General features: G+C 39.8%; 1 protein-coding gene across 29 annotated transcripts in view; it reads left to right on the top strand.

Annotated features, from left to right (window-relative positions):
• The window catches only part of kif1aa (kinesin family member 1Aa), a 48,176-nt gene that overhangs the window by 14,522 nt on the left and 20,209 nt on the right, over positions 1–13,445 (top strand). For 16 of the 29 annotated variants that reach the window (XM_039811061.1, XM_039811065.1, XM_039811064.1 and 13 more), the window contains exons 6-26: positions 111–289; positions 756–867; positions 1,125–1,202; positions 1,335–1,400; positions 1,486–1,503; positions 1,600–1,678; positions 1,759–1,837; positions 2,078–2,220; positions 3,842–3,880; positions 5,445–5,653; positions 6,586–6,665; positions 7,328–7,403; positions 8,028–8,107; positions 8,282–8,388; positions 8,496–8,576; positions 8,692–8,872; positions 9,178–9,250; positions 10,386–10,476; positions 11,004–11,152; positions 11,243–11,421; positions 11,662–11,799. In XM_039811061.1, coding sequence (XP_039666995.1) covers positions 111–289; positions 756–867; positions 1,125–1,202; positions 1,335–1,400; positions 1,486–1,503; positions 1,600–1,678; positions 1,759–1,837; positions 2,078–2,220; positions 3,842–3,880; positions 5,445–5,653; positions 6,586–6,665; positions 7,328–7,403; positions 8,028–8,107; positions 8,282–8,388; positions 8,496–8,576; positions 8,692–8,872; positions 9,178–9,250; positions 10,386–10,476; positions 11,004–11,152; positions 11,243–11,421; positions 11,662–11,799 — 2,237 coding nt within the window. The remainder of the gene's footprint in view (positions 1–110; positions 290–755; positions 868–1,124; positions 1,203–1,334; positions 1,401–1,485; positions 1,504–1,599; positions 1,679–1,758; positions 1,838–2,077; positions 2,221–3,841; positions 3,881–5,444; positions 5,654–6,585; positions 6,666–7,327; positions 7,404–8,027; positions 8,108–8,281; positions 8,389–8,495; positions 8,577–8,691; positions 8,873–9,177; positions 9,251–10,385; positions 10,477–11,003; positions 11,153–11,242; positions 11,422–11,661; positions 11,800–13,445) is intronic. The other 13 variants (XM_039811070.1, XM_039811069.1, XM_039811088.1 and 10 more) reach the window with 4 other exon arrangements.

Here is a 13,445-nt window from a genome sequence, read left to right as displayed (position 1 = left end):
ACAAACACCAATACTACTAATACAATTAATGCAAATAGACGTCTGCGGTATGTGAACCTAAACCTGACACCTGTTATGAATGTTCAAGCTAATATTATGAATCTGAACAGGTAAGCTACATGGAAATCTACTGTGAACGTGTGCGGGATTTACTGAACCCCAAAAATAAAGGGAACCTGCGTGTCCGAGAACATCCTCTGATGGGACCTTATGTGGAGGACCTGTCCAAACTGGCTGTCACTGCCTACAATGACATCCAGGACCTGATGGACTCTGGCAACAAGGCCAGGTGATGGAGCTTTTTATTCCTTCAGGCACTTCACTCTGTTGTTCCAGAGGATCTGGTGAAATATTACAGTCTATACCATTTTTGGTTCTTGCTGGAGAATGTTTTGTATAGTCAAACTAATTGAAAGACAACAATTCATGTCATGTACCAGGAGTTTAGATATGTTAAGGCATGAATCAAACATCACAAATACATTAAAGACATGTCTGATTAAGTGGAGGAGATTACAGTTATAGCTGTGCTGACACTCAAAAAATAAAGCTCTTTATGATGTATGTAAAGATTCAGCTCATTATTTATATCCTGTTATGTTTCTTTATTATGTTTTTCGGACCTACAATAGAAATAACCGAACTAATAATTTGCTCGGTCATTTTAAAAGACATTTCCTTCTTGTTAGACAAATGTGGAGCAAACAAACATCTTGTTGCACAAACTAATAAAAATGTCTTCATTGTATCTGCAGGACGGTGGCTGCCACCAACATGAATGAGACAAGCAGTCGCTCGCATGCTGTCTTTAACATCATATTCACCCAGAAACGCTATGATGCTGAGACTGATAACACCTCTGAGAAGGTAGAGTTTTATCCCATCCTGACTGAATGTATTTAACATTGAGCTGTTGCCTCTATGAGCTGATTGATGACCCTGATTTACGTGTCGTAAATTGGAAATCAATGATTGCTTGAAGGTCATACTGTAACGATAAGGTAACATTGTAAAGATGTTTCTTTAATGAAGCATGTCTCTAGAATAAAGATGAGTAGCTCTAGCTTTTTTGTCACCTAATGTGTTATTTATTGGCAGTCTAATTATTGGATGTTCTGTTGCAGGTCAGCAAAATAAGTTTGGTGGATTTGGCTGGCAGTGAGAGGGCAGATTCTACTGGAGCCAAAGGGACTCGGCTTAAGGTGAAAAGTCATTTTGGATATTCAAACACAGAAACACAGATCTAAAAACCCATTTTATTGACTAAATGGGAAACAATTACTGTGTTACTATGTGTGTTTATTTTCAATGTCAATATCATCCTCTGCTCACAGGAAGGAGCAAATATCAACAAATCTCTAACTACACTGGGGAAAGTCATCTCTGCTTTGGCAGAAGTGGTATGTATATCTGCAAACTGTACATTGTAAGATGAGGCAAGTGTTATGAAGAATACATGTAATTTTACTTTCTACTTCATTTCAGGACTCTGGACCGAATAAGGTAATTTATTAAAATTATTTAGTGTTATTTTTTTTATAGTATAGTAAAAACAATAAATATAATGATTTTATTTGTTTGTTTCAATTTGATACACAGAATAAAAAGAAGAAGAAGGTGGAAAGCTTCATCCCCTACAGAGATTCAGTTTTGACCTGGCTACTGAGAGAAAATTTGGGTATGAACACTATTTCTCTTGGTGATCCATTTGTTCTCCAAAAACTGAAACTAAAGCGTTTTTCGTCTTCATTGTGTCAGGGGGGAATTCTCGTACTGCGATGGTAGCTGCCCTAAGTCCAGCTGACATCAACTACGATGAGACCCTCAGCACACTCAGGTAAACACCTTTTCTCCTCCCACATAGCTGCTAAATGTGGCTTTGAGGGGCATTGATGCCAGTGAGACCAAAGTGTTGTGTAGTTCACCTCTGTGGCTTGCATCAGTTTCACGTTTCCAACCTCCTTTGTGAGTTGCAGCTGCAATGCCAGGCTGCAGAATCCTTTGGATGTGTGTGTGTATTTTTTTCTCCTCCCTCACCTGTATCACATGTTCAATCATCTCTCCCTTATACCCACAGGTACGCAGACCGCGCCAAACAGATTCGCTGTAACGCTGTTATCAATGAGGATCCCAACAACCGATTGGTGCGAGAGCTGAAGGAGGAGGTGTCTCGTCTGAAAGACCTCCTCTTTGCCCAGGGCCTGGGTGACATCATTGAGAGTAAGGCATCATTTAGTGGGTTCATGTGAACAGTTGGGCTATATCTAGATTTAATATCAAACTTTTGTAATGGTTTCAGATCCTCTAGTTAGCATGCACACTATTCTCAATGATACGGCGTCAGTCTCAGCTCAGCCCACACAGCTCACCTCACAAGCACTGCACTTTTATTCTCCCTGCACTCACAAACACTGCACGTGCTGATGTGTGCACAGATAGAACATGAAGCAAATTAAGCTGCTGCCAGTGCAGAAAAGTCAATGTGAAAATTTGAATGAAGATGAACAGATTCTCTCCGAATTGGCAAAGTGCAGTTAAATTCCATGTTGTGGCAAAAAACAAAAATAGGCAGGTCCAGAATAGTGTGTGCAGGGTTTCAAGCATTTGCTTCTGGAGCTAGCATGTCAAGCAAGCTGGCATGAACATGTAATAGAAAAAGTCCTAGATACAACCTGGAGGTGTGAAGTTTAAAATAGCGGGCATTTACCAGGCATGGAGTGTCTAATGAAATGATGCAATTGAGTTGCATTATGTTAACGGAGTGTCTATTTGCACCCCCGGTACGAATAGCCTCGGCCACACAGCTGAGCTATTTACACCCTGTGGCGTAACAACAAAAAAACGTTGCTCGTGTGCACCGAAATCATGGCGGACGTTCATCTTCCATGACCGCAGAAACTGGCATATTAGGGAAGTTTTGTCTCTAAAGTTTATAACAATTGAATTTCTAGCTGAAAATGGATACTACAGTTGCGCTTTCTGTCTTCAGTGAAAGCATACAACCGTTAGTTTGTTAGTTAGTACCTATTTTTTTGTATACAGTATGGTTACCTAGCAACCGAGGCTCGAAGAAATCAAGGGGTAAACAGTTGTTCAACTTCCTGAAAGAACTGCTAGGTGAGTGGTTAGTACGCTTGCCTTTGGTATGGGAGTTTGGAGTTCAATTCTCCTGTGTGGTGATCTTATTTTTTTAAATTTGGATTGGATAATTTGCATGCAATTGCGCAAGTCAGGACCCGCGAACGCAAATTTTTTTTGCAGGGTGGTAGGGGAAGATTCATGAATATGCCTGCTCTGGTTGGGTTGGTTAGGTTTAGGCAAGAGGAGTGGGATGATTATGGTTAGGGTAAGAATGTCAGGGCGATAATATTCCAAAAAGGTGTAATACATGAGTAGTATGGATAACTGTGTGTAAATATATGCCAAGGTACTGTAAATGCACAGGGGTGCAAATAGCATACACTGCTAATTGTACCAGGGGTGCAAATAGCATACACTTCTAATTGTACCAGGGGTGCAAATAGCATACACTTCTAATTGTACCAGGGGTGCAAATAGCCTCACCCTTATGTTAAATGTAGGCTCTAGCTATTTTGTTCAAATAGCATAGCAGGTTAACATCCAGAAGTGAATGCACCCCCTTATGTGCTTCTTCATTGAAAGAAAGAGGTGTGAATTCTGGTCTATCTGTAAACAAAATAAAAAAAATACATTTGAAGGCATCTTCAACTTTGCACCAAAATGTTTTGTTTTTTTTCAGCAAATAAGTGAATATTTAAAACTATAGTTTCACTGTTTCTTTTTCTCTTTCTCTATCACTCTTTATCTTCTCTTCTCCCAGCATATCGAGCAACTGGTGCTGACATAGAGGGTTTGAAATGTGTGTGTTTTCTGGCTCTTGCTTTTGCTCTTGTGGCAGCTTAGCATCACTGGTGCTTAATGTGACAGTAAATAGTAGCTTTTCTTTGATCTCTGCAGCACCACAGTATCATAAAGAATAGATTGAATTGCACTGAAATACGAGTAGACAATGTTAATGCAATGTAAACAGCATGCAGTCCAGGCCTGAGGGTGATTTTTAAGCTTTGTCATTTTGGCTCTAATCAGGTCCTATTGGGCTAAATGTGCCGTGCCATGGTGCTGTAGAGATCTGTGTATGGATTTGTAGCTGTGGCATTGGTGGGACAGAGCTTAATTGTTTATGAAGCAATAAAGCAGAGCAATACAATATGGGAGATTATGGACAAGAATCATCCCTGTCTGTGATTTCCCTGATGTACAAACTGTAGCTTCCCATTACCCTGGCAGGGTCTGTCTGACTCCATCGCCTCCTGTTGGCAGCCATAACAGTAAACATAAGATGATAACTGTCACAGAGAGAATATAATCACTTACATAATATTGGATCTTTGAGGTAGTCATCTCATTGTATGCCATAAATGTTTACTGTCTTTCTTTATTAACTGCACTGCAAAGGCAATATTACAGGATCCATCTAGGAGGGCAACCAGATGGATGGGTGTGAAACACTCTCCCAAATTATTGCTCTTTGTTGTCATAGCAACAGCTGCAGGGTTTATAGGCTTTATTTCGTAGAATCTATCGTTGGCCTTCGTCGTCCCACAACAATGGCAGGAAAAATCACTGTACAGAAAACAGGGAACATGATATGAAATCAGGTTTTTTGTTAGACTATTTTGATAAATAGAAACACAAATGCAATGCAAATTTGGATTTCAAAATAAATGTCCAATGAAGACTCAAGGTTATCCTAAAAGAGACTTACCACTGTGTCTAATTCTCTGCCAGAGAAATGGATTTCTAATTTCTAATTTTAGAGAAGCACACTGAGCATTAGATATATCTTGCTGCTTTTAGATAATAATCTTAATTGGGAGTTCTGGCTTCCCAATGTTCTCTGCAGGAAATATGACCCTATTACAAATGAGTCATTATGTCTCTGCACAAAGGGCTGCCTAGCTGATATATTTAGTTTTACATACATGATGACTAAGTTTAGGGAGGGAGTGAGCAATATAATCCCTATATCATACTAGATTTAATATCTGATGAAGATCAACAATCTAAATATATGGCTATTTTATGTTTTCTTGTTTTTGAATGTTTTTGAATGTCTCTGCTTAACTTTTTGTATAATAGCTGCATTGTTTTTGGTCATGGCTGGATGACCTCTGCATCTTTTAAGTTAAAGTCTTCTTCTCTGCGTGTGTCTTTCTGCTGTTGCTGCCCTCGCTTGTGTACTAGCAGTTCAAGTTTCTCTCTGTGAGTTAGATTTGTTTCAAGCCACATATCTTCTTTCCTTTTCTTTTCTATTCTCCCTTCTCTTCTCTTCCTTATCTGTTTGCATTTCTCAATTTCTTTATTCCCTATTATTGATTTCTCCAAACCCACTTCCTGTACACACCCGGCGCCCCCTCCCACAGCGACAGACCTATCCGATTGCAAGAACAATAACAATAAAGGCCAAGCTGTGAATCAAAGAGATGATCTCTCCACAGTGACCAATGCCATGACGGGGATGAGTCCCTCTCCGTCTCTCTCAGCCTTGTCCAGCCGTGCCGGATCCATCGCCAGTCTTCATGACCGCATCATGTTCAGCCCGGGCAGCGAAGAGGCCATCGAGAGGCTGAAGGTAAACACTGGATAATATGCTGCACACAGTTAAACTCTCAAACCCACACTCTGCATTGACACAGTGTTAATGTGATGCATGTACATATTGGATATCAGCTTATCAGCTGTATATTTATAGATCATATGCAGATACATCTTCAGTGTCTTCACTAAGCACTTTACTCATAACCTTCTCAGTAGTTAAAGGTCCCATGGCATGAAAATGTCACTTTATGAATTTTTTTACGTTAATATGCATTCCCCCAGCCTGCCTATGGTCCCCCAGTGGCTAGAAATGGTGATAGGTGTAAACCGAGCCCTGCGTATCCTGCTCTGCCTTTGAGAAAATGAAAGCTCAGATGGGCCAATCTGGAATCTTGCTCCTTATAGACCAATAAGGTCTATATAAAAGCATCCAAAGAGCACCATGTCATGGGACCTTTAAAGTTTAAGGCTGACAAATATCATGAAAAGACTGAAACTAACATGTATTTGTCTGTTTATCAGTACTTTCTGACTTCCCCTGATGGCTCATTGTCAAAAATCATACATCTTTGAGTATTTGTGAGGCATCTGTATTAGAGAATGGATAGTAGAGGGATGGCATTAAGTGAGGGGAGAGAGATGGGGGAATGAAAAGCAACAAAGGTTTTCTAAAAGAGAAGAAACAATACAAACAGGAGTAAATTGTGCATTTGTGGACTATTTTTGGTCATGGACTTGGTGCTCTAGTGAGTATTTGTGGCAGCAGAACCATCCACTGTATGTGGGATTGACTTCAAAATAATAAGATATGTCAGGCTTTAGCTAAACACACAATGTTTGTAAGTGGGATCAGTACGTTGTCTGTTTTGTTCTTTTCATGGTATTTGATGACAAAAATCAAAGTATAGAACATCATCACCAGACCTGTCCTTGACCTGACCTGACCACTGTATTTTGAAATGTCAGGAAACAGAGAAAATCATTGCTGAACTCAATGAGACTTGGGAAGAGAAACTTCGCCGAACAGAAGCCATTAGAATGGAAAGGTGAGATATATTTCATTTTCATTTTATTAGTTAAATCCTTTAGATTCAGTTTTTCTCTTACATTAAATGTTCTTTTATTATTCTCCTGTATTCTGTATGTGTGCTGTGTGTCTTATATTTTGCTGCTGTAACACTGACATTTCTTAATTTAGGATCATTAAAGTCTATCTAATCTAATCTAATCTAAAAAGAGTCCTAGCTAAAACAAACAAATACATTGTGAAAAAGACACTAATTTATGACAACAGAGAGACAACAGGCTCATAGTAGAAAACGGTTTTAAAAATCCCACAAATAACATTAAAGAATGCTCTTGTAATGTTGAGGAAACAGGCTGTGGCCTTTTTGTTAAAGATGACTTAAATTTATAATATAAGTCTAAAAAATGGTTCATCTTAAAATGACTCCTTTACTTGCACAGAGAAGGATGTGTAAAAACAGAACAGGTTTAAGGAATAGTATGCATACTTGTTTCCTCCTGACCTAAGCTTGTAACTACGTATGGAGTCATTAGCATATAGGAAACAATGGAGTTGGACTGATGAAAAATGAACCACTTTGCATTTGTGCAGCATATAAACTATATTAATTAGTAAGGCATCTTGACATAAAGACAAAAAAATGCAGCCCCTTAGTATACTGAGTCTGACATTCATCCACAGAGAGGCCTTGCTGGCAGAAATGGGTGTAGCAATGCGAGAAGATGGTGGGACAGTTGGTGTGTTCTCTCCCAAAAAGGTAAGAACATATACAAAATATATCTGCAAAACTCCTCTGTGATCTAAAGTAATGCTTACATTTATTCACTGAAATGCTTGTTTATTTGCCCCAAAGCCCTCCGATAGCTCTAGAAAGCCCCAGGCTGTGTTTATCGACACAGTCGGGCTGTTTTCCCCCAACGAGGTTCGTAGCTGTGAAGTGTGTAAAGCTGCCTCCTTCTCTGAGTGCTCGGAGTCTCACTTCAGCAGCAGAGGGGTTTTCTTTTTCATTAAGTGTTATCTGAAATCAACTTCATTACTCACTTCAAACACTCACTGCACTGAAGACAAAAATGGGTGTAAACATGGGGGGAAAGATGATGGTAGTGCCCCCATTTCAGTGATTTAAGGCTGTTTAACTGCAGCCCCAAAACAGCAGACTGAGACTCATGCTGTGAAGCTGTGGGGAGTGAATTTGACTGCATGGTTTTTAACTATTGCTGACTGTTTGATGGTTGTTACTGGGAGAGATTGCTTTTCAGCTCTTTGATGTGTAGTGTATGCATATGTTATATTGTAAATAACATATGGATAATGAATGATTTACTGTATGTGTATTAACCAAATGTCTACAGTTAGTAAATGATTCCTTGTTCTGCGTCAGACGCCTCATCTGGTGAATCTCAACGAGGACCCTCTGATGTCTGAGTGCCTGCTGTACTACATTAAAGACGGAATCACCAGGTTAGATACTGTCAGACATTTTACAATCTAATGGTAGATTAATAGAAAAGGATGGAGGGATGTTCTGCCTTTCCCTAAAGGTCAGATCCTTAATGCATGTTCAGTTAAAATATCAAATCATTCCCTTGTTATTTGTTTACTCTGACATCATATAGTTACTTTTTCTTTTCTTAGGGTAGGTCGTGTAGACGCCAGCAGTCGTCAGGATATAGTCCTCAGTGGCCACTTCATCAAGGATGAGCACTGCACTTTTACCAGTTCTACTGGTCCAATGGGAGAAAGTGAGCGACCTTTATCTTGCTCCACAGGCTTGTAGTTTTGTACGTCAGTGTTTAATATTGACAGACAGGAAGTAAAGCCTCCTAATTCCCTCTGTTTTCCTTAATAGCAGTTGTCCTTGAGCCGTGTGAAGGAGCTGAGACTTATGTTAATGGAAAGCTAGTAACAGAGCCCACTGTCCTAAAATCAGGTCAGTAAGCTCTCTTGCTCTGTACATTTCACCTTTCCTCATGCATGGTACCTAGTAGAAACATGTATGTCGTATACTCTATATGTATGCCTTTTGGCTTCTTATTCACTTAAAGGAAATCGCATCATTCTGGGCAAGAGCCATGTGTTCCGGTTCAACCACCCTGTGCAGGCCAGGGCTGAGAGGGAGCGGACCCCATGTGCAGAGACCCCTGCTGAGCCCGTGGACTGGGCCTTCGCCCAGAGGGAGCTGCTGGACAAACAGGGCATTGACATGAAACAGGAAATGGAACAGAGGTACCTTGGGGGAAATAGTGAGCCATTCAACTTGACTTTTTCAAGAAAGACTTTGTAGGTAGCAGACCACCATATTAGACAGAAACAGCAGATAAGGAAGTTAGGAAGGAAAGAATAGGCATACTACTGTTAACTGAAACCTTAATAACTGCCACATTATACGAGCCTGCAGCACTGTGCACAGTAAATGGCATGCTGCTTCAGAAACTCAGCGGCACTGGTGCGAAAACCAAAGTAGTGTTTCCTTTGAGGTGGTGCATCAGCTCTCTCAAACCTGCTTTGTTCACTTGTGTTTGTGTCTTCAGGCTGCAGGAGTTGGAGGACCAGTATCGCAAAGAAAGAGAGGAAGCCAACAACCTTCTGGAGCAGCAAAGACTGGTACAGTAATGAGCAGCTTTGTGTGCTATTGACATTAATCTTTACTGTAAAGCTACTGGAAGCTAAATCCAAAATTGTGTTATTTTGAATATATACTTTATAGGTTTCTTTTCTTTGTTTTTGCATGTATATATTTAATATAGTACTGTGTTTAAGTAGTCAAAGTTATAAAAATCTTAAAATTGTAAAAAATAAAAATAAACTTGTTATCTCTCATACATCATCTTCGATGAAAATAAACCACAAGAGATTTTTCCATGTTTTACATACTAGGGATGTCACGATACCGAAAATCTAGTATTCCTTACCGATACCAGCAAAAGTACACAATACTCAATACTAAATCGCTAAATAGCGTCATGTCACTCTTCCTTCAGTGTTTTCTTTTAGTTTCAACTTTCTGTTATGGTGTGGAGTGGAGGGGGCAAGGAGATTTCCAAAAACGTCAGTCTCCTGTACCCCACAGCCCGTTGCTTTGAAGCCTGGCATCACAGTACCGTCTTCATGAGTTCATCCCGAACTCCCAGATAGCGAGCATGTTTAGTTACATCTGTTTCTCTTTGCCGTTTTTCACAAAGAACCGCGGGCTAGTTAAAGTTAACTGATGTTATAGAGGTCTGTTAAAACAAGCACTATCAGAGCACACGTTAGGTTGTGATAGACAACGGCAGAGAGAAATAGACTCACTTGCGGTTTGGGAGTTCCAGGTGAAGTGGTGAAAGCCGCCGCCGTAGATGTACGGTGAAGCCAGAAGCTGAATGCGGTCAAGCCGTACAGGGAGATGATGAGGGGCTATTCGCTGTTTTTCCGTGCTGGTCGGCGTTCTTCTTCAGCATTTAGCAGCAGTCTAGAACATTTTTAACGTAAGGCGTATATACTGCCTCTGTCAGGTCTGGAAGGATTGCATCCCCCGGTACCTGGAAAAATGAGTACCGGCACATTTTCAGAATTTTGGTACCGAGTTGGTACCGAAGTATCGGTTCTCGTGACATCCCTATTATATACAACACACTAGTAATTTAAATGACATTTGTTTCTCCATTTAAACAGTCATGTGAATCAACAGTTTACTCACTGACATCTGTTCCTAAATGACTTGTGTGTCAACATGGGTCTTTATCTATTAATTGTCTAGGATTATGAGAGCAAGCTGGAGGCTCTCCAGAAGCAAGTGGACAGTTACTACCCAGAAGCCCCTGATGAAGAGGAAGAGCCAGAAGAGGAAGGTAGTTCAAATTATTGGACACATGCACATTATCTTTGTTGGTAGTCTGCGAAAGAGGGTCTGTCTAGTCCATACAGCAATCTGGGATGGGAGAAAAACGTGCTCTGGTTTATTGGCATTTCTTTAAACCAATCACAATCATCTTGGGCGGTGCTAAGCGCCGGACGGAGCCACAGTGCCTCTGCTAAATAGTCTCAGGAAGGAACTTGTTTTGGTGAAACATGTGGATGTTCAAAAGTAGTTTTAGTCGTGCAACAGAAAACTCAGACTGGACAGATAGTCTAGCTAGCTGTCTGGATTTACCCTGCAGAGATCTGAGGAGCAGTTAACCATAGTCCTCACAAATCCACCGGAGGTTAGAACGCCAACACAGAGACAGAGGAAGGTGATGGACATCCTGCTGAAAAGAGGATTTTCCGGCGGCAACGGAGCAATCCTGGAAGTGGAACGTCGTGGATATGGACTATCTTTGTTTTCTAGTAAGCAAATCCTCACCAAATGATGATGTTTTATTCTTTTTGCCCACAGTGCAATGGACAGAAAGGGAAAGAGAGCTGGCTGTGTGGAGCTTCCGTAAGTGGCGGTGCTACCAGTTCACCTCCCTCCGTGACCTGTTATGGGGGAATGCCATCTTCCTTAAGGAGGCCAATGCTATTAGTGTGGAACTCAAGAAGAAGGTTCAAAATGTTGTCACTTAAACTTATATCCACGGATTGATGCAATAATATGGCTCTCTGACCACACCAATGCTTTCTTTGCCCCTGCAGGTCCAGTTCCAGTTTGTGCTGCTCACAGACACTCTCTACTCCCCCCTGCCTCCAGACCTGTTGCCCCCAGAGGCGACTAAGGACAGAGAGAAGCGACACTTCCCACGTACCATTGTGGCCGTGGAGGTGCAGGATCAGAAAAATGGAGCCACCCACTATTGGACATTACAAAAATTAAGGTACATGAATGTGCACCAAGTCTTTACACAACAATGTTTTTATGAATCTGAGATCAATATATTCATGATATACTGTCAGAATAATGAATGGTAGAAACAAGACATGTTTAAAATATCTTGTGAGGATACATTTCACAAAAAGTATTAATCAGTAGAGATGCAAGAACATAGGAACATTTCTCATTAGCTCCGGGCTGTGCCTCTCTTTAGTACAATGACTTAATGTACTGCTTCTTGCAGGCAGAGGCTCGATCTCATGAGAGAGATGTATGATCGTGCTGCTGATGTGCCCAACAATACCACTGAAGACGGTGAAAATGTAATGACCGGAGGGGACCCCTTTTATGACCGCTTCCCTTGGTTCCGTCTGGTTGGCAGGTAAATGCTGAACACCATTGGCCCTATACAGTATATGGACAGGACAGGAAGGCATTCATACTGAACTCATAGAAAGGTCAACGACAGAACAAACAGAAGCCCAGTGTTTGTCAGTCCATTCAGGATAATAGTAGGCTGTTGGCCGTAAATTCCACATATTGTGCATGTGGTCAACTGATGGACCATAATGACTGAGGTAACCCAGTGTGAATATATTTCTCCTGAACATGGGCTTGCAGCTTTAACACAAAAGATGGATTTGACAACCAATTGGAAAGATACATGGCAGCTGATGCCATCTTTTTATAGGAATAAACATGGAACATTTGAGATTGATATTTCTTCAGTCCACCTACTCAATGCCTGCTGTTTCTTTCTATCCCACTTTGGCACACAGCCGCCCCAATCTCTTTGCCAAGCTCTCTCTCTTTTTCTCTTGCTAATGGGTCCTACATACAGTCACATGGCCCTGTTACATAATATTCAGCATCAAGCCTTGAAATTTCAATGTCATTTAGCTCTTGCAAGACGAGCAAAGATGATTGAACAGTAATCTAAAAAATTTCCTGTTGAAATATTTTGTTTGTTACCTCATTTAGATTTTCTGTTTCTATTCAATAAGTGAGTAATACTGGCTCAAATAAATACTTAAACATATATATATATATATATATATATATAAATATGTTTTATATATTAAATACTTAAACAAATATATATATATATATATATATATGTTTAAGTATTTAAATATATATATATATATATATATATTAAATACGTAAACATATATATATATATATATATGTTTAAGTATTTAATATATAAAACATATTTATATATATATATATATATATAGTATCTCACAAAAGTGAGTACACCCCTCACATTTTAGTAAATATTTCATTATATCTTTTAATGGGACAACACTGAAAAAATGACACTTTGCTACAATGTAAAGTATTAAGTGTACAGCTTGTATAACAGTGTAAATGTGCTGTCCCCTCAAAATAACTCAACACACAGCCATTAATGTCTAAACCGCTGGCAACAAAAGTCAGTACACCCGTATGTTAAATTCCCATAGAGGCAGGCAGATTTTTATTTTTTAAAGGCCAGTTATTTCATGGATCCAGGATACTATACATCCTGATGATTTTATGGAAGTACCCCATGCCAATCTCTAGGTATGGTGAAGGGTATGTGATTAGCTGTTATACAAGCTGTACACTTAATACTTTACATTGTAGCAAAGTGTCATTTCTTCAGTGTTGTCCCATTAAAAGATATAATGAAATATTTACTAAAATGTGAGGGGTGTACTCACTTTTGTGAGATACTGTGTGTATATATATATATATATATATATATATATATATATATATATATATATATATATATTAGGGTGTGCGAGACACTTCGCTCACGAGACAAGACGAGACCGAATTGGGGTCAACGACAGCGAGGGCGATTTTAACACTAATTTAAAGAAAACTTCAGTTAAGAAATATGACTGGGAAAAATAGTCTTTACTCAGAGAACCAAGGTTACAAGCTAGGGGTGTGACGAGACGCTTACTCCCACGAGCGATCCACATTACGAGATTAGGTTCATGAGAACGAGGCGAGATTTCGTCGAGGTGAAAA

The sequence above is a fragment of the Perca fluviatilis genome, chromosome 9, assembly GCF_010015445.1.
Source record: "Perca fluviatilis chromosome 9, GENO_Pfluv_1.0, whole genome shotgun sequence".
Taxonomy (NCBI): domain Eukaryota; kingdom Metazoa; phylum Chordata; class Actinopteri; order Perciformes; family Percidae; genus Perca; species Perca fluviatilis.
Note: the sequence above shows the minus strand (reverse complement) of the source record. Positions and strands in the feature narration are given on the sequence as shown.